Raw genomic sequence first — 20093 nt, 5'->3', positions numbered from 1 at the left:
TCCCCCTCTATACTGCCCCCGAAAACTTCCCCGCTGATATTGGCTTTGGTAAGTGGGCCTTGTTTGTGATGTTGTGGTTTCTGTAGGTTGTCCTCGAAACCCTCCCCTAAAAGGTGTTTTGCGAAAGGTGCCTCTGCTCTGCGGGGAGTAGAGTGCGCCCATGGCATTTGCCGTATCAGTGTCCTTCTTGAGTTTCTCAATAGCAGTGTCGACTTCCAGCCCAAACAACTGCTGTTCATTAAATGGCATATTTAGCACGGCTTGTTGAATTTCTGGCTTGAAACTTGACGTGCGGAGCCATGCGTGCCTTCTTATTGTTATTGCAGTATTTACTGTCCTTGCAGCCGTATCTGCTGCATCCATTGAAGACCGTATCTGATTATTAGAGATACTTTGTCCTTCTTCCACCACTTGTTGTGCTCCTTGGGTAAGTGTTCTATCAAATGTTGCATCTCATCCCAGTGCGCTCTGTCATATCTTGCCAAAAGCGCTTGTGAATTGGCAATGCGCCATTGGTTTGCTGCTTGTGCTGCAACCCTTTTGCCCGCAGCATCAAATTTGCGACTCTCTTTGTCTGGAGGTGGTGCGTCTCCCGAGGTATGAGAGTTTGCTCTCTTACGAGCTGCCCCGACAACTACTGAGTCTGGATTTAACTGCGTTGTAATATTTTTTCTCCACTCATGGAGTTATGGCTCGGCCTTTAACAGGATCTTGAAAGATTTGTTTTGAATGTTTTAGCATTCCTGGGAGCATAGGTAGTCTTTGGTACTGGCTATGAGTGGAGGTTAGCGTGTTAAACAAGAAGTCATCCTCAATTGGTTCTGAATGCAAGGTGACGTTATGGAAAGCAGCTGCCCTTGCGATCACCTGTGTGTAAGATGTACTGTCCTCAGGAGGGGACGGCCTGGTAGGGTACGAGTCTGGGCTGTTGTCCGATACTGGAGCATCGTAAAGGTCCCATGCATCGGGATCATCTTGACTCATGGCAGTATGAGTCGGGGAGTGCATCAGTGGAGGAGTTGCTACTGGTGATGTGTGCACTGATGGTGGTGGAGAAGGTGGTGGAGTTGTTTTCTTTGCCACCTTTGCCTGTGGCTCCTTGTCCTTTTCATGAAAGGCAAGTTTTCTTTTTATCTTAATTGGAGGAAGAGTGGTTATCTTCCCTGTGTCTTGATGAATGTGGAGCCTCCTTTGAGTATAGTCTGGCTCTACAGCTTGAAGTTCCTCTCCAAATCTATGTTTTTTCATTTGGGAGGCAAATCCTTGTTCCTCTGTATAGGAACCTGTTTTCGGCTCCGAGGCTGGATGTTTCGGAACCGAAACTTTTTCAGAGGTCTTTTTAGGCTCCAAAGAAACCTTTGTAATTTTCGGCGTGGTGGTGTCTCGATGCTGAATTTGTTCGGTGCCGCTGTGACGGTGCCGAAACTTCTCAGAGCCGATGTCTCGGGTCCGAGATTGCTGTGTGGCGGTATCTCGACTGGAGTCGGATGACTTTGACACCAGCGTGCCCTTTTTCGGTGCCTTGGCTCGGTCACCGCTTGTTTGGGTTAAGCCATGGCCTGTTGGCGGTGGCGTCCCCTGGGCTTTTGTTGACTTCTCGTGAGTCTTATGTTTCGACGTCTTACTCACGGTTTTCGTCGTTTCTTCGGCCTCGAGCTCTTCCGAGTCCGACTCTTGGATAGAGAAAGCTTCCTCTTCTTCCTCGAAACGCTCTTGTTCTGTCGGCGTCAACGCCATCTGCAGTCTTCTGGCTCTTCGGTCTCTTAACGTCTTTCTGGACCGAAACGCTCGACAGGCCTCACAAGTATCTTCCTTGTGCTCTGGGGACAAGCACAAGTTACAGACCAGATGCTGATCCGTATACGGATACTTGTTATGGCATTTTGGACAGAAGCGGAATGGGGTCTGTTCCATCAGGCTTGAATTCACACGTGGCCGGGCCGACCAGGCCCCGACGGGGGATCGAAAAAACCCCGAAGGGCCACCGGAACTCTTCTAAATTCGGTGTCGATCTGCTGTAACTAACCCGATACCGAACGCAAACAATACCGACGTTTTTTCCGAGATTCTAACTAACTTTCCGACCCGAAACACGGAGCAAAAAGGAACATGTCCGAACCCGATGGCGGAAAATAAACAATCTAAGATGGAGTCGACGCCCATGCGCAATGGAGTCGAAATGGGAGGAGTCCCTCGGTCTCGTGACTCGAAAAGACTTCTTCGAAGAAAAACAACTTGTAACACTCCGAGCCCAACACCAGATGGCGGAATGTGCACAGCATGTGTATCTGCAGCTACACATGCCATCGAACATATATATATATATATATACACACATATATATATACACATATACATATATATATTTACACATATACATATATATATATATATATAATAATTTGTGCAGAATGAAGTAAATCATTACACAGACTTCCCATAGTAAAGAAAAGCTAGCACAACTTATTTCACCTAAGAAAATAAAATGGGATTGATAGGAAAGTAGAGTTGTTTTTCCTTGAAAGTCTTAAACTGCACCATGTGCCAGGAATCCTCGATTTAATTCTCTTTCCTATGAGAATGCATTGTAAAGAGTGTTTTACTTACATCCGCTGCCACACAAAGGATTATGTTACTTACCCTGTAAGCATCTGTTTGTGTCATGGAGTGGTGTAGATTCACATGTTCTGCATACTCCTGCTATCTAGTGTTGGGTCCGGATGTGTGCAAGTTGTTTTTCTTCAAAGAAGTTTCTCGATTCACGAGGTAAAGCGACTCTCCTCTTGGTGATACAGCACATGGGAATCGCTGCCATTGTTAGATTGTTTTCCTGCAATCAGGTGAGTAGAGTATGTAAGTGTGTGTAAAGCGATGCCCATGCATAACAAAGTATAAAAAGATACTGCAACAGCCAGAGCATTTCGGGGAGGACGACAGGCACAAGCGAATCTACAGCACTACATGCCACGAACAGATGCTTACAGGGTAAGTAACATAATCTGTCTGATGGGATGTGTGGCTGTAGATACACACACTCTACCTGAACTATAAAGCAGGGCCCTTAATGTATAGTGAAAGAGTATGGAGTAGACCATGTAGCTAATTTACATATTTCAGCTATTGGTATATTGCCCAGAAGAGCCACAGAAAACACCTATCTTACAGGTAGAATATGCCTGAAGAGGTGTGGGCAAAGTTCTTCTAGTTTTTGCATAACATGTCTAAAAGTATTTAATTATCCATCTAGAAATGCCTGATTTAGAAATGGACTTTCCTTTGTGAGTGGGCGAAAAGGCAACAAGTTGCTTAGTTTTACAAAACTCTTTAGTTCTGTCAATATGGTACATTAAATATCTTTTTACATCTTTTTACCATATCCGTGGGTTTCTGGAAGAAAGGTTCTTCCAAGGTTAATGCCTGGAGATCACTAACATGTCTAAGCGAGGGGATGGCCACCAAAAAAAGCGACCTTACTAGATAGAAATTTGGCGGGGGCATTTATGCAGAGGTTCAAATGAAGGGTCCATAGGCCTGGTGAGTACAATATGGAGGTTCTATGGTGGTGCGGGGGAGCCCTAGGTAGAATTATTCTTTTACGGACTTCTATGAATTCCTCAACTTGTACCCTGAACAAGGATAAATGTCTGTTTGGTAAGTATGCAGGCACTGAAGCTGAATGCAGGTGTACTGAAGTTTAAGCCAGATCAGAGGTCTACAAATGGAGAAGGTAGTGGACAATGCTTTGAAAAGTTGCATCAAATGGATCAGTGTTTACTGCTGCAGTAGAGAACAAATATTTTCTTCTTAGCAGTGTAACTTGCTCTAGTTGCAGGTTTACAAGCTTCTTTGAGAATAGTCACATTCAGGCGGGAGATTAAGGTAATCAAATTCTATGACCTCAGGAGCCAAATCGCAAGGTTGAGTTCCTTTGCATTTGGATGCCTGATTTCCCCATGGAATGAATGAAATCTTTATTGTTTAGTTAATTAAAACCAGAACAATTTGGGAAATCAAAGATAAAACCGTGGCACTTTTCATCAATTTAAAAAAGTCCAAAATCGGCCGTTAGGTTCTATCAAATTGGTCTACACTAAACAATTGTTCATGTATTAGCTTACTTGTTTAGTTGGTTGCGCAATCAATGATAAAAACCCATGACACTTATCATCAATCATAAACGGTCTAAAATCAGCCGTTAAAATAGATCAAACCAATCTGTGGTAGAAACCATCATTCATAATTAGCATACTTGTTCTTTAATTAAAACATATGGTGGACATCACAATACCGAAGAACTTTACAGTTGTGTTATTCCAATTGCTTTTAACAGGAATTTCACCACTCTACTTGATTAGGATAGAGCTTCCTAAGCCCACTAGACAAGCTGATTTAGTGCTCCTTAGAGTATTGATTATTCCTGCTTTACATTCATATTCACGGCCTTTGCGTGTGTCTGCAGAAATGTAATTAATTTACAGCATAATTGTGTGTCTTCTGGATTAAGGCTGCAGATAATTGCTGTCCTTCACGTGCAGACCCCTCTGTCCACAAAACCATTTTAAGTAAGGCGACCAGAGCACGCTTTAACATAGAACAGATGCAAATTAGATGTATGAAGTCCTCTTTTTTGAATCCTTATAATCTAGATCTTATTGGTCCCCTAGATTTATAAAATGGCAAGTCTGCTATGGCTGGAAAAAGCGTAGCGACATCAGTTTTCGTGTAATAAGGTTAAAAAATTTCTGGGTTAGGTATAGAGCTGGTTTCATCCTGTCTTAATTGTTGATAACCATCCAGGCGTGCAGTCGTTTGCTGAAGATGCTTGTCATCCATGACTGATTGGAGTTTTGCTGCTCTATTAACTACTTTCTTAAAGGTTGAAAAGGGTACATTTTTTCCCAGAGGTCTAACATGTTTGTCTGTTTTAATGAGAAGAAGAGAAATGTATAATGATTGGAAGAAAGATCATTAGCCAGGGCAAACCATAGAGCATTATTTAACAAACAGCCCTATAACGCTCTTATTTTGTACCAAGATTTTACTGCAGCATATTTTCTTCCCAGCGACTGGGCTGTAAGGCCGAATTCCAGGAGGACTTGTGCAGGAGAGGCATTTTTTGAAAGGCAGAATACTGTCTTATAGATTTTGATCTGCAGATTGTTCAGGAGCGATGTGTCCTTCCTGTGCAGGGTAGCACTTGCATGTGCTACTGTCGGAAGACACTTGGCTGCTACAATAGACAGGAGGGGCTTTAAGGAAGGACCATCCAACTTTTTGCGCAGGGTACAAAATGCGTGGATTAGCGCCTTTGCTTTTTTAGTTGTATAACGTTTGTGCTCCATGAAATTTAGCTTAGTATCCAGATACAGTCCCAAGTATTTATAGCTGTTGACTTCTTATAGGAACTTTGCGTCCAGGTGGATCTTGGTTGGCTGTACAGCTCCATTTGAGATAGTCATTGTTTTTGTTTTGGAGGTATTTATTTCTAGTTTGTTTGCTTTAAAATATTCATTTAGTTTGGTGACTGACCTTTGCATGCCTATTTTAGTAAGACTCAGCAGTACAACGTCGTCTGTCTATGCAAGGTGAGATAAAGCAGAAGGCTCCTAGCGCAGTGAATGCAAATCTACACCGCCTAACCTGGTTGATAGATCCACCATGAACAGATTAAAAAGGTGAGAAGAGCCAGCACACACCCTTGTTTCAACCCCTTTTCGGCCGAGATTTTCCTTGATAACCTGAAGCCGTTGTCCAGTTTGACCTGAATCCATGTATTTATATAGAGGTCTTCGATGGCTCGCAGAAGGGTGGCAGGGATGCTAATCTCCTTAAACTTGCGCCATGGTATCCCTTGATCAACTTGGTCGAATGCAACTTTAAAGTTGATAAAGCAGAGATACAATTTCTTCCTTAGTTGCTTGCATTTGCCAGCTAATACAGTAAGTGCTAGAATGTTAGTGGATGTGCCAAAGCCCCCTCTGAATCCTGTTTGGTTGGCACTATAATTCTTGTAGGATCAGGAAAGCATAGTACTTGCTTCAGCGTCTATTAATGCTATAAGCCTATAGTTTGCTGGAGCTGGTCGGTCCGCACCTTTAAATATTGGGTGCATTATTGTCCCTCCCCAACTCTTTGGAATGGATCTGGCGACTTCTCTGTACAAAGGCGACAGCACGCATGCCCAGTACTGAGGGTCCATTTAAAAAAAAAGCCTATGAAATGCCATTTGGACCCAGGGCTCCATCACTCCACCCCGCTCGTAATATCCTTTCCACCTCTTTAGGAGTAAAAAGTATAGTGAGATAATTATCCTGTGCACTGCCGGCTCTCCGTGGTTCTGAGTGAGAAGATCTGGGTTGAGGGTAAGCTTCTCTTGAGGCACTATGGAAAACTCAAGTTGTGTGGTGAACCATGGTTGACAAGCCCAAGTGGGAGCTATGAGAATGAGGATGACAGACATTTGCCGGAGCATCCGAACCACAAATGAAAGAAGAGGGAGAGAAGGAAAAGCGTAGGCAAATATCCCTGATCAATTCTTCAATAGAGCATTGCCCTTGGATAGTGGGTGTGGAAGCCTGGAGGCAAAGTCTTGGTATTTTGTGTTGTCTGCGGTTGCAAATAGGTCTATCCGGGAAAACCCGCATCTGTGGAAGTATAGGAGGAAGACTAGGGATGGAGTTCCCACCCATGGACATGTTGCTGTATCCTGCTGAGGAGGTCGGCAAAGTCATTCTCCTGCTAGCAGATAAATGTTTTGACATGCTGCCCCACGCCAAATCGTCTGAGATAGGCCTGATAAGTGTAGGGGGTGTCCCCCCACCCATTTTTGTAAATAAAACATGGCTGTTGTGTTGTCTGTCTGAATCAAGACAACCTTGCCTATCAGGTGAACTAGGAATGTTTTCAATGCCAGGTGAACAGCTCGAAGCTCGAGGTAGTTTATCTGGAGATCTTGGTGTTTGGTGTTCCAGAGACCCTGGACTGTGAGATTCTGTAGGTGAGCACCCAATTCTGTGAGGGACGCATCCGCTGTGAGAATGATCTGGGGAAGAGGGTAGAGGAACGCCCTCCCCTTTCATAGGTTTTGTGTGTTCCACCACTGCAGACGTGATGAGTGTGGCTGTCTGCCAACATTTGATCTTGTAACTGACTTGTGATTGATACCATTGACTCGCCAGACATTCCTGCAGCGTACGCATATGTAGTCTTGCATGTGGTACTATCACAATGCAAGATGCCCTCATGCTTAAGAGTTGTTGAACTGTTTTGATTATTAAGTGTTCATTGAGGTGAAACCACTAAGATGTTCTGAATCCTGGATGCATTTGTGTAGACTAATCTCAGTTGTGTGTTCAGAATAGCCCCTAGATACGGCTGAACCTGTGGTGGCTGAAGGTGTGACTTTTGTATGCTGGTGGTAAACCCCAGTTGATGGGAAGTTGTAGAGTGTATTGAATATGCTGTAGACAAAACTGAAGCATGCTGGCTCTGATGAGCCAGTCACCCAGATATGAGAAGACATGAATACTTTCTCTGCGCAGATGTGCTGTGACTACCACTAGGCATTTGGTGAACACCTGGGATGCGGTAGTGACTCCAAATGGGAGCACTTTGAATTGGTAATGTTTTCCCGCTATTACAAGTCTGAAGTATTTACGGTGAGCTGGATGGATTGGGATGCAACAATAAGCATCCTTTAGTCTAGTGCAGACAAGGTTGCCCTGTTGTAGCAGAGGATCACATCCTGAAGAGTTACCTTATGGAAATGTTCTGATAGGATGTACTGATTTAACGGCTGAGTTCTCATATAGGCCTGAGTTAGCCGTCCTTTTTGAGAATGAGAAAGTATATGTAGTATACTCCTGAACCCTGCTGTGGAAGTGGTTTAGGCTCTATGGCTTCTATCTGCAAGAGAGCCTGTACTTCCTGTTTGAGCAAATTTTGTTCTATGGAGAGTTTGACAAGTGGAATGTTTGGAGATGTTTTGATGAGCTCCAGGCAATAACCATGTTGGATGATATCCATCACCCACTGGTCTGTTGTTATAGTTTTCCAGGCAGGGAAAAGTAGCGATACTCGTCTCCAACAGGTGTTGAGTGGGTCAGGGTGGAATACAAACGAGTCACTGTTTGGATGTAGAGGGTGTGGCACAAGGGGAGGCACTGCTTCCACGCCGCTTGGAATTATTACCTCTGTATTTGTCAATGTAATATGCCTTTGACGGGGAGGCTTGATGTTGCTGTATAGGGAGAGGTTGAGGCATCTCAATCATCAAGTTGTCTTGGTGCCCTGTTTGTATGTGGGATGCCCAAAAGCACCATGAGGAGTGGTGGCTTGAAGTGCCCCCATTGATTTGGCAACCTCTGTGTCCTTTTTCATTTTCTCTAATGTTTGATCCTCTAGGAGACACAAATAAATGCTGTTAGTCAAAGGCACTTTAAGAAGCATTTGCTGTACCTCTGGCTTAAAGCCAGATATACCTAACCAAGCATGTCCTTCCAACAATATGCTTATGTTGATGCCCCTAGCACATGTGTCTGCAGAGCCAAGGGCACATCTGATAGAATTGTTTGAGATGAGTTTGCCATCCTGGACAATATGGTGACCTCTTTTTTTATATTCCTCAGGAAGATGTTGGAGGACTTCCTCAATTTCATCCCAGTGGGCCCCATCGTATCGTGCCAGCAACCCCTGGATGTTGGCAATTCTCTAAAAATTGGCTGCCTGTGCTGCCATTCTTTTCCCTGAAACATCAATGAGTTTAGACTCTTTGTTGGGTACAGGTGCTCGGAACCAAGGAGGCAGATGATTGGCTCGGCACTGAGATTGGCCAGCTTGGACCGGCAACAGGTGAGTTTGGCTTTGCTTTCGGTGCCGAGCCTGAGGGCGGGGTATCCTCTGCAGATACATGGTCCTTACCATGCCCTGATGGCAGCGGTGACCCGGGAAACATAATTTTGGTTGGAACCAAATATCTCTTGGTGGGCATGACAGGGGCATGGGTACTTACTGCGTGTTGTCCTGAAGGAAGGTCCTGCATCTGTAGGCCGAACTCTATTTCGGACTTCGATTAAGGGTCCAGTTTGGAAAAGGCCTCTTCCTCTGCTGCTGATGCCTTGTGCAGTTCTTTCTGCTGTTCGGCATAGGGGTGGCCGAAGATATTGGGTGTCTCTTCCAGGTCCTGGAGCTGCATTTCGTTCTGATGCACCCAACAATCCCGCAAAGTCTTCCTCAACTGAAAAAATTGACAGGCCTTGCAGTTTTCCTCATTATGTGTAGGAGATAGATACAGGTTGCAAACCTGATGGAGGTCTGTATGCAAATACTTTGCGTGGCAGTTGGGACAGATTCGAAATAGAGTTCAGTCCATTAGCCGTGCATTTTTAATTGAAGCCGATGAGACAAGAAACTAGGCCTGAAAAGGAAAAGCCCAAAGACTGTAACTGAAGAACTTCGATTCGATAGGCAAGAGACTGCTTCTGTCTCCAAAAGATTACGATGGAACTTGAGCGAAAGAATACCGATGGGTGTAGAGGTTGACATCGGACCGAAGGGAGCCAGAAAAAGTCTCGAACAGGAGCACCGAAGAACACGTCCGAACCAGATGGCAGAAAAGAAAACAATCTAACAATGGAGTCGATGCTCATGTGCATTATCACACAGAGGAGGAGTCACTGTACCTCGTGATTTGTAAGACTTCTTCGAAGAAAAACAACTTGCACACATTTGGTGGCAGAAGTATGAAGAGCATGTGTATCTATAACCACACATGCCATCAAACATTATGGTTGTAGGGATGCTTCAGCACACAAAAAGAATATTGTAACTTGCAAAACCGTGTAGCAGATTACATGGTTCCAATAACTTCACAAAAGCACCCTTGCAAGGGTTTAGATGACTGAAGTTCTGCCCAAGTCAGAACTCCTGAGTCATTCTGTTCGATGTTCATCATCAGTACTGTACAAATACATGCATTTATTGGTGCCCCCAGCTTCCAGTGCCATTAGACCTCCGGGCACCCCATAAGGCTTAGACATCAGAAGAAATTAAGGCATCACATGTTTTAAATTACTTTTTAAGATACTCTGAAATTAAGATGTCTCTATGATTACCACACAGACTAAGCCATAGCTTAAACCCTATCATAGACCAGATATTAAAGGTTTTACCACTTAATAAGCAGTTTAACAGCATTTTATTAAAATAAATACACAAGTCTATGGAACATGTCATGCTGTTGAATCGGAAAAGGTAGTGTGTCTTGTCACTACAGAAACATTAATTGTTCTAAAGTGGCAAAAACAACCCAATCACCTGTCACAGGACTGTCGTTTGAAATATCACCTGTCTAAATATCTAGTCAAGTATACAAAAAGTGATGGATGGAATGCGTGAATTAATCTTAGCCACTAGTAATTACTCGGGTCGCATACCAAGCTGTTTTAATTTTGCGCACCATTCCACCTCAGTTTGGATCCAGCTGAATGCACATTAGTCTTGTCCCTGCTCCAGTGGGAGCAGTCCATCCTGAACTGCCAAGCTATGTCCTCACTGAACCTGTACAGAAGCAACCCAGGACCTGTTTCACCCTTTGTTAAGGTTGTTATGGGGCCACTGTGCCCGCTGTGCACTGGAACCAAACTATACCTGGCTAAAGAGCCCTTAAAAGGGCAAAACCGCTCCTGGGTTGCTTCTGTTTCAGCTCAGGGAGGACCTGGCCTGGCAGTTCAGGCTAGACTGTCCCCATGGGAAGCAGGGTGAAGATTGATTTGCATATGGCTGGGTCCAAACTGAGATGGTATGGTAGGTGAAAAACAATGGGTTGGTATGCAGCCCGAGCGATTGCAAGTGGCTGAGTTTAACTGAAGCATTTAATCCATCACCTAGCTATTTTTAAATATTTAATGTGCCTAAAGAACGTGGGAGAGTACAGAGAAAATTACATTTCAGTGATAAAATGGGTGGCTGGTTTACCCGTTTCTAGCATTTCTGTTCTTCCTCTGTTTTTCTAAAATTACCTGTAATCCTCTACCTATATTACAGACAGTGAGGGATGTGGCCCCTGTACTTCTCTTCTTTTCCAACATTCTCTCTTACAAAAGCATGCAAACTTGCAAACCTTACCTGTACATTAAGTGGCACGAATGAAACCAGGCTGTAATCCTCTATCACTTCAACCAGCTTTTGGTTTAGACGCCGATAGTGCTGGAAGAAAGGATCTGTGGCCAGGTGATCCACTAGGTATGAGAGGTCCAACACTTCCGTGTAGAAATCAAGGTTAAATGCTGCAAAAAAAATAAAATGGATAGCAAGTGATGTAATAATTTCCTTAATTTCTGGTCAACAGCTGCTCAGTATGAACATGAATCATACTGTAGATGGGGCAACATGTGGGTCTTAGCCTCTTCATGTAATGCAATAAGTGTACTTCTGCAAACAAGTAGATAAAACCAAGAACGAAGGCCATGGCAACTGTTCCAAACACATAAAGAATGCAACAGGTATATACCTGGATAGGGATTCCCACAGGACACAGGTGCTCTCTATTGCATACAATAAGTTGTCCTAATTTTAAATAAAATCTATATCCATGCACAGGAGATGATTATCAAGGAATGTACACCAACATTGCATTCCTTAAGGTTCAAGGTATTACCTTATTTAAATTGTTCCATCCAGATATGCAAGGAGGCATGGTCCTCACCCTAGAAATCACCCCTGACACCTCATTTGCACGCTGATCTTTGGTCTTTCAAACTGCTCTACTCAACTCTGGTATAATGTGCATCCCCATTTCTCCCAGTTGTTGGGGTGTCCTTCTGCTCCTACCCTTCTTTTCTCTTATCACTTCTCCCTCCCAATCTTCCCAGTTACTTAGATATCTCCTTTTGTCTATTACTTCTTATTAACCTCCAGTTACCTCCCAATCCCACAAATGGTTAATTTCTAGAGCATCTTACCCAACTTCCCAAACTGTTCTATCAGGTCCATCTTTGACAGGACGTTGACATGAGGCAGTTCCACATGCAGCATAGTTGACAGCGAGGTGCAGAGAACCGAGATGAACTTGGCCGGGTCTGTGCAATAATGGGAATCCACCAAATGCACTGATGACAACTATAAGAGTAAAACGAAAATACTAATAATAAAACAATCAACGATTGCAGCCATGAAAGGAGATCCAAGATTAAAAAAACTCTACAACCAGGAAGCAAGGAGAGAAAAACCAAGGAGGAGAAACCCACAATTAGGAATCAGAGAGCGAGTGGCATGACATAATAACGAAGGGATGTAACAATGCCATACCGAAAAAGTACTGACAACAGATTTAACATCAGCATAAGGACCATCTCTGCAAACAACCTATTAAATGTAGACCTTTTCTAATATAAGCAGCAGTTCCACCATTCAGTGCAAAAATACCTTCACTGGCCATGGTATAAAACATTCTGCAATATGGAGTGACTGGTGCAGTAAAAGTTAGTTTAAGCTGAGATGATCACACAGAGACAGCAGGTATGTCTCAAGCGGTCGGGGAGGGGAACGGATTAGGTGTTCAAGGCGGGCACCTCCCCGAGTATGTGGGACTATAAGGGGACTCCCCCCTCCCATGGACCAGGGGCAAATAGCCTACCAGGAATAGGACTGCTGTGGCTAGCTGCCCACAGGTAGGCCTCCTTTCCTTTCCTTACTAGAGCACCGCTGTAGGAGGCAATCCACTCTTACTTGAATATTTAGTATAGATATTTAGGGATCCTAGACCCTGACAAATGCCCCCAGACCCCCTTTGGCTCTCCGAAGTGGGCAGAAACATGTTGGCCATGTATCAACGATTAGGTGACCCTTCGAATCATTATTCTCAGTAGGTGTCCCATCACTTCTTTTAACCATACCAGCAGTCACCACGATTAAAGGTGTACCATTACACAGGTGACTGATTAGGTATTTTTATATTTTCCCTAGCACAACTGGATCGCTTGTTTATCCAGATAATTCTAATTTCAGCACTCTCCCCAAGTTCTTTTAACTTGGAGGTTGAGTCTGTCCATGTGGCACTGTCTTACCTGGATGGGGCTAGGTGGTCATATGATGAAGCAAGACACTAATGTGTGTGAGACCACCTAGTCCGTAAAGGAAACTTTCCTTTCCCCTTCAAAGTTACTCCTGACACACTACCAAGTCTCAAAATCTGGGATTCTAGGACTAAGGGCAACTTCTTTGCCACTGGTCCCCTAACCACACCCCATACTCCTTGTGTATATGTTCTATAATAATGGTGAGACAGTAAGGGGCACAGGCTCTTCCTCTGAGCCAAATTCTCCCCCACTCTCTGTTTGTGTTATGGTAGTGTGCTGGAATGTTCATGTACTCTGAATGACACAGATGTTATGTAATGTGTGCACCGTCCTATGGAAAGCCATGCACTGAAAAGTGAGTATCCTGCTCCACTGTGGATGTGTTTTTCAATGGGACGTTATGTCTCTCACTTGATGCTGTTTTTGCCAAGGAAGAGGGTCGTGTTTGGATTGCAGACTGGAATATAAAAGACCTGTGTGATTTAAATTCCATTTACCTGCACACATTTGAGATGACAACTGGTGCACTCTAGCAGTACATGGATACATTTAAAAGATATTCATGTTACAAAGGAGGCTCGAATTGGATCAAAGACTGTATCACTATTCCAGGTCCCTTCAAGCTGCTACTTTGCTCTGTGTACGACATTGACGCTTTTTGCACAGCATCCAAAAATGTTACATACAATTGTTTATATAAACAAACCATGACAAAAGGTCGAGAGGTATTGAAAATCGTTAATCCAGACTGACTAGGTACGTTTACGGTTTACCAAAATATAAACACTGTTATTTGTCAGCATTCATTTGGTTTGGATACTCTTGAGACAGGGCACGTTCTGTAACCAAAGGCATGATTGGAGGCACTGATCCGTTTATACAGACTGACTGTTTCTGCACACTCTGGAGGATTCAATGACTGATCAAACAGATATGCCATCTACCATTATACCGGCGAGAAAGCCACAACATTACAGATATGGGACCATACAAATGGTAGAAATAAATATGGAGGCACGCTACAGGACATGTTTGAATAATCCACATGAAAATATAAATCCATGGTTTTCTGGAATAGGAGTATAAGGGCAATGGGTTATATCATCAAAAGGGCATGGACAGCTTCAGAAACTCTGGGAACGGATGTTAGAATAATCTATGATTAGGTTTGAGAAGGAAAGACAGGGTAAGCTCCTGTGACCGATCAAGGAAAGCAGTCACACCTTTCGGAAAACCACAGCAAATGATAAGAGAAAAGTCAGCAGAAAAGGTTAAAACGAAAGGGATTGGGACAATTAAGCAGAAGAGGAGCTGAGGAGAATGTAAAAGAATAAATTACAGGAAAGAGAAGGGGTGGGTGACAATAACAAATAGAAAAGAACCATTTGGAGCACTAGCAAGACAAAACCAAACCTAGCACTAAGTGGGTGCGTCCTGGGGTGGTTACTAGAATGCTATATTCCAGTAACCACACACTTTAAAGCTATCTAATACTGTCAAAAAGTAACTATTAATGCCATTTCTAACAACAACAAAACAATAGGGCCCTGGGTTCGGGACCTGTCTGAGGCAAACAGCATAGGATTTTGGACCAAGCCTCTTAAATCTCTCAGACCGATTGGAGGTCCATGGTAGCCAAGTAAACTTCAGACTGTCTGGGTGATTTTTCTATGAAGGACTGACATTACACACTGAGAGCCAAAGTAGAGCAGACAACGTCAGGAGTCAGGTAGCTGGACTTTGACATTCACCTACCGGAGCTCCGGTGTAGGGCCTCGAGCTCGACTGAGAGCCAGGGAACCGGGAAAGCAGATTTGAGAACTGAGAGCCCAGATGTAGGAGTTGTAGGGGAGCAGCACAAGCTGCCAGGGTTCTAGTGCTGATATGGGTCGCTCGGCTTGGGCCAGGCTCCTTCAGTACTCCTTGGTATCCATTCTCTCTATGCACCCTATGCCAGATAATCCATCTGTGGGACTGTTTCGGCTGCATAGGTAACCAGTGAGTCACAGGCAAGGGTTGGGAGAAGCAATGGGGAACTGAGGTTGTTTTTGAGAATTCTGAGAGGAGGAGGGGTAGGCCGTTGCTAACTTGCGCCAGTCAGCTCACGACTTTGGTGTGGCTTGCATCTGCAGGCGTCGGACAATCCTTTCCCTCTACAGTTTTGTTTTAGTGTAATGGGCCTCTCTGGCTGATATTTTTGAGCCTAATTTAATTTTATTTGGCAATCTCAGATATCTTCTAGCATCCTCAGACAAATTATTAATCTGAGTCTTTATTACAGTATCCTGACAGCACTCCGCCATTTGGGATATAATTATTGCTCATAAAGAGCTCTCTTGTGAACCTTTGTGATCACCGTAAGGTATAAGGGTGACAAAAGAATGCCCAAGAGCAAGGAAATTAGAAAAAACAAATTTGAAACTAAGGCTAACTAGAATGCAATAACGAACAGTAAATTAAGCCCTTACTACATGAGACTACGTAAATTAAAAAAGGAAGGAATGATTACCAGTTTACATCCATCAAAGATATGACCCCTTCGGCCAAAAGGCGACAACATATATATCCGATCTCCCCATCTCAGAGGGCCTAGAGGTCTCCGAGATGAGAATTAAAAAAAGGCACTGCATCCGCAACTGCCTGTGGGTGAACTGGAGGATGTGCATCATAATGCTGCTGACCCTAGAGACAGACTACCATTACAAATGGAAAAGACACATTTGGAGAGCATCTACTGCTCAGGAACTAAACCTGCTGGTAGAAAAGAGTTTATAAGAGACTGTCTAACACCCATCATTAAGCGAACAGAGGGGATGGACCAAACAAAGGACAGGTTTGGGTAAATCTGCAAACTGGATGTCTTTTGCCCTCTTGATACTGCCACACCAGGGGAGGACCTTCAAGTGCAGGAAATCTAACACATTTGTCTCTATAGATACGTCATAGACAGCCACAAACTCGAACTCCTAACAGACATGAGGAACATCAAATGACAAGAGTAAAAGCACATGAAACTCAAGGATTGCTTGGCCAGGAAAATTTAAAGAAAGACATGGTCACCATTCTAGCCGAGATACACTGCAATTCAAATAGCAAAACTAACAATACAAGAAATTTCATCATCAATTGTTTGTTTAAGTTCTGCCCCCTCTCCCCCATCTCGGTCGACAGAAGCCTTGGATTTGGATGGCATAGCTCTAAGAAGGTAAAAGAGTTTGCATAAAGAGAATCATTCACAGCCTGTAATAGAAGTCTCAAATTCATGTTGAAAGGTCAGATCAGGACACTGCAGAATACATTTTGATCGTGATATCAATGGAGATAACGCCATCTTTGAAATTATCAATAAAAGGGAAGATGTTGACCAAGGTTTTGACATGGTGCTCAGCTCAATTATATCTGGTGAACTTGAATTGGTTAATGTACAAGTAACTTTCAACCCAATTTGAAGGGAAGTTTCCACTGTCGGCTTGAAACCAGAGGCTTCATTGGATAAAAAGTTCCAACCGAAGGAAAGAACATTCTCTTTGCCTTATATGACAGAATGAATATACAGAAACGGAAGCTCAATCTAATATGACCTTTGCCTCTGTGAGGGAAGGATGAGAGTTGGGGGGGCCAGTTGGGGCAACCTGGCACAACTCTTGACACAGATCGAAGTGACGGAGTATTATTGATGTCATCTATTCACAATGCTTTGGTGTCAATTTTTAAGCTATTAACTAGATTACTGAATGATACTGATGATAATGCAGATATTAACTTATCAATACTACAGTGCTTATTAGTTTTGAATTCAAAAGGTGGTAGAGGTATCAAAGGTAAAACTCCAACAGACACTACCAAAATGATTGTAAATAAGGGACTATGCCGTAGTCAGTGGAACTAATTGAGGGACCATCTAAAAGCTTGAGAATGAAAAAAACCCTGAAAGCTTCACAGAGAGGGGTGAGTGAGGACGAACCAACCTATGAAGGGCTCCGAGCTGAGACAGAAAATCCTAAAACAAAATTAGGAAAAAATTGAAATGTAACATTAGTTGGGGCTGAATTATCAACACACCAGAACGTAAAGGCATCATTTAATTTAAAAGAAGCTGCCCCCTTATTTAAATAAAAAAAATCATTGCTGGAACCTATCCTAAGTAAATGAATTAAAATAAATCCTGTGAATACTCTGAAAGTAAATGGAAGGAACATTCTTGGATTTACTTAACCTGACCCTGAATTAAATAATGGTTCTAATCTAAAATATAATCCGAGTAGTAACAATCTGCATATAATTTATGAGTCTTAACAGGAATGCTCGTTAGGACAAGATGAAATCCACAGAGACGGTATCATATTGGCACAAGACCCTCTGAGGTTACTACTGGTTGACATATTTGCTGACTCAGAGGACAATGCTTTTTAAATTGTTCTAAAAGTCTTTTTATTTTTAGCGCTGTTCCCAGATTTTCTAAAACATCAACAGATGATATTGCTTTTGTTACCCTTCTCTGAGGTGGTGAGCAAATATCAGATTGGCCAAATGCTGTTGTCAAATTCTACTTAACAATCCTGGCAGACAAAGTATTAAGGTTGTTGGATGTAATAAGGCACAGAGGCTTTAAAATAGAAGAGTTGAGGAGAAAAAACCTAGTTATAATTCTAAGGAAATAAACGCAGTAGTCATAGAATGACCAGGTACCTTGGTGAATAATGGACATGCAAAATCTACACACCAGAACAAAGCAATACAGAAACTAATTGTTACAACGAAACTGACTCGGAGCAGAGGATTCATTCAGAAATCACAAAAAAAACTAGTAGCCCCTCAGGTAACTAAGTATGATTGGAATTGGATTGCAGCTGCCACTGACCCAAGTGATAAAACCATATCAACCCAGATGATAATGCACTTTTTACCTTCTATCACACAATGTTGCTAGATATAAAAGAAATTGGAAATCAAATCCCTACTTGAGACATTAAGAGTGAATGGAATTCATTTTGTGGCTTTACAGGAAAACCAATGATAAAGTGATTCAGGACTATTAAGCGTATAATTCGAAGGCAGCTGAGAACAAATTTGGGAAATCGTCAAGTAGTTTACGTGTTCTTATGGGAGTAAATATAAATCTCAAAAGCAGTAGAATAATGAAGGAATACAGCTTTTTTTTTTTTTTTTTTTAAACTGTTGAGCATTCTGGTTTACAGGACCAAGTAATAACTGCATTACAAGATAATTACCACCATTTTATTTTTAACATGTACTTCCCAACGCATGAAGTTCATTAAAAATTATTAATAAAACTTATACAACTATTGGAAGAAGTAACTTTGAAATAACTGCAGCCCAACCCTCCTCCTGGGGGATTAAAATGCTAAAGTTCTATCCTGTGGATCTTCAATGATATTTAGCAGGATCTGGAAGAAGCCTTGGGCATTCTAGAGCAAGTGTTAAGAAGTTGTAAAGGAAATGCATTCGGAAAAAATCTGACGGCAGTCCTAATAAGTTTTAGCCTGTCAATAATCCATGGTAGAATAAAGAGTGATCAGTCAGCTAGACACACATTTGACAACCGAGGATAAACTCTCTATTAGATTGTGCAATAGTAGGAGGCTTGTCGGGGAGCGATCTTACACAACTGCTATTAACATCAAACCATCCGGTAGTGATAGAGAATTCTGGTACAGCTGTGAACATATTAGATCCAAAAATCTGACAAGGATAATCTGATCATCGTATTTGAAGGGCCATATGGTAAACTTGATTAATAATCTGATATTCGAGTTCATCAACACAATACCAGGCACAAGGACTATGGAAAATTATTTAGCAAGGTAAGATATGCAGCAAATAGGCCCCAAATAAATGTGCCCTAAAGAAGAAGAACTGGTGAACTCTGAAAGATATAGCTAGAACGAAAGTAAATAAGGACATAAGGGATACATTTAAAGGAGGTTATGCACAAAGAGCCTTAGTTTACATTATGTAGAAAATAATCTAGGAAAGGAATTAGAAGATCGAACTGGGAAGAAATAGAATAGAACTGTTTGAATATGATTTTAGCCGTAAGAGAGGGAGATCTAAGAAATTTAGACATTTAGTAGGCAAATTATCGTGTACTATTGTAGTGAATCCTAGTTCGTTTTTAATGGGATAACAGGAGTTAGCTTAGCCTCTGGCTTGTAGACTCGTGCCCCCGTCACCTAGTGACTTTTAACCTACTTAGCTTGCTCTGTCTTAGCCCATTTAATTATTTATTTCTTCTAAGATGGCTGCCTTGTTTATAGTTAGGCCACTTGTTATGAGTTACATTATCGGTGTCACTGCGCCAAGGCGTCAAGATCAAGCACCAAAGACAAACAAACAGTAGGTGTTCACACTTAGGGATATTCCCTCTCTATACTTTCGAGGGATTGTTGATATTAATTTCCGTCCCAAGCATGCCTGTTATCTATTGTTTAGGAATACACCTACGTCAGGGGACCTTGTAGATCTGAATAAATACATCACACTTTAGACAGATAATCAGAGGGATTCCGACCAGAGGGCATCGCCACCATCGCTGATACCGATGCTGCAGTCATCTTGACGCTGACCCAGTCTTCGTGTCCCTGTGGAGTCTGAGATAGAGACCTCATTCCAAGGTAACAAGGGTTGGGGGCTCTTCTCATGGACACGGCTTTGGCAGATTAGGTTTAGCAAACCCAGCTCTCCTTTAGGTAGGAGGTTAGGCCTATTCACGTTAGGGTATTAGGGCATATTCCATCTTATATATCTCTTTCATGTATTGCAAAATGGTGGGGGTCTTCATAACAATGACTCTCTTCTTCACAATACTGTTACTTGCTATATTCATTATCCTAATCATTGCAGTCCATGCAACTTATCGCAAATTGCAGTTATGTTAAATAAAAACTATTATAACTTCACTGCATCTGTGTGATTGCCTTTGTTTGTATGAGACATAATATATCTGTGAGAAAAGGGTAATCTCCATTTAACACGACATTCCCTGAGATATCTTAT

At 42.5% G+C, this 20093-nt stretch overlaps 1 protein-coding gene across 1 annotated transcript in view; it reads right to left on the bottom strand.

Moving 5' to 3' along the window:
* Positions 1-20093, bottom strand: part of GPN2 (GPN-loop GTPase 2) — a 90881-nt gene that overhangs the window by 40424 nt on the left and 30364 nt on the right. The window contains exons 3-4 of the mRNA XM_069217828.1: positions 11961-12117; positions 11125-11285 (exon numbers count right to left, since the gene is read on the bottom strand). Of these exons, the coding sequence (XP_069073929.1) occupies positions 11125-11285; positions 11961-12117 (318 nt within the window). The remainder of the gene's footprint in view (positions 1-11124; positions 11286-11960; positions 12118-20093) is intronic.

The sequence above is a fragment of the Pleurodeles waltl genome, chromosome 12 (assembly GCF_031143425.1).
Source record: "Pleurodeles waltl isolate 20211129_DDA chromosome 12, aPleWal1.hap1.20221129, whole genome shotgun sequence".
Taxonomy (NCBI): Eukaryota; Metazoa; Chordata; class Amphibia; order Caudata; family Salamandridae; genus Pleurodeles; species Pleurodeles waltl.
Note: the sequence above shows the minus strand (reverse complement) of the source record. Positions and strands in the feature narration are given on the sequence as shown.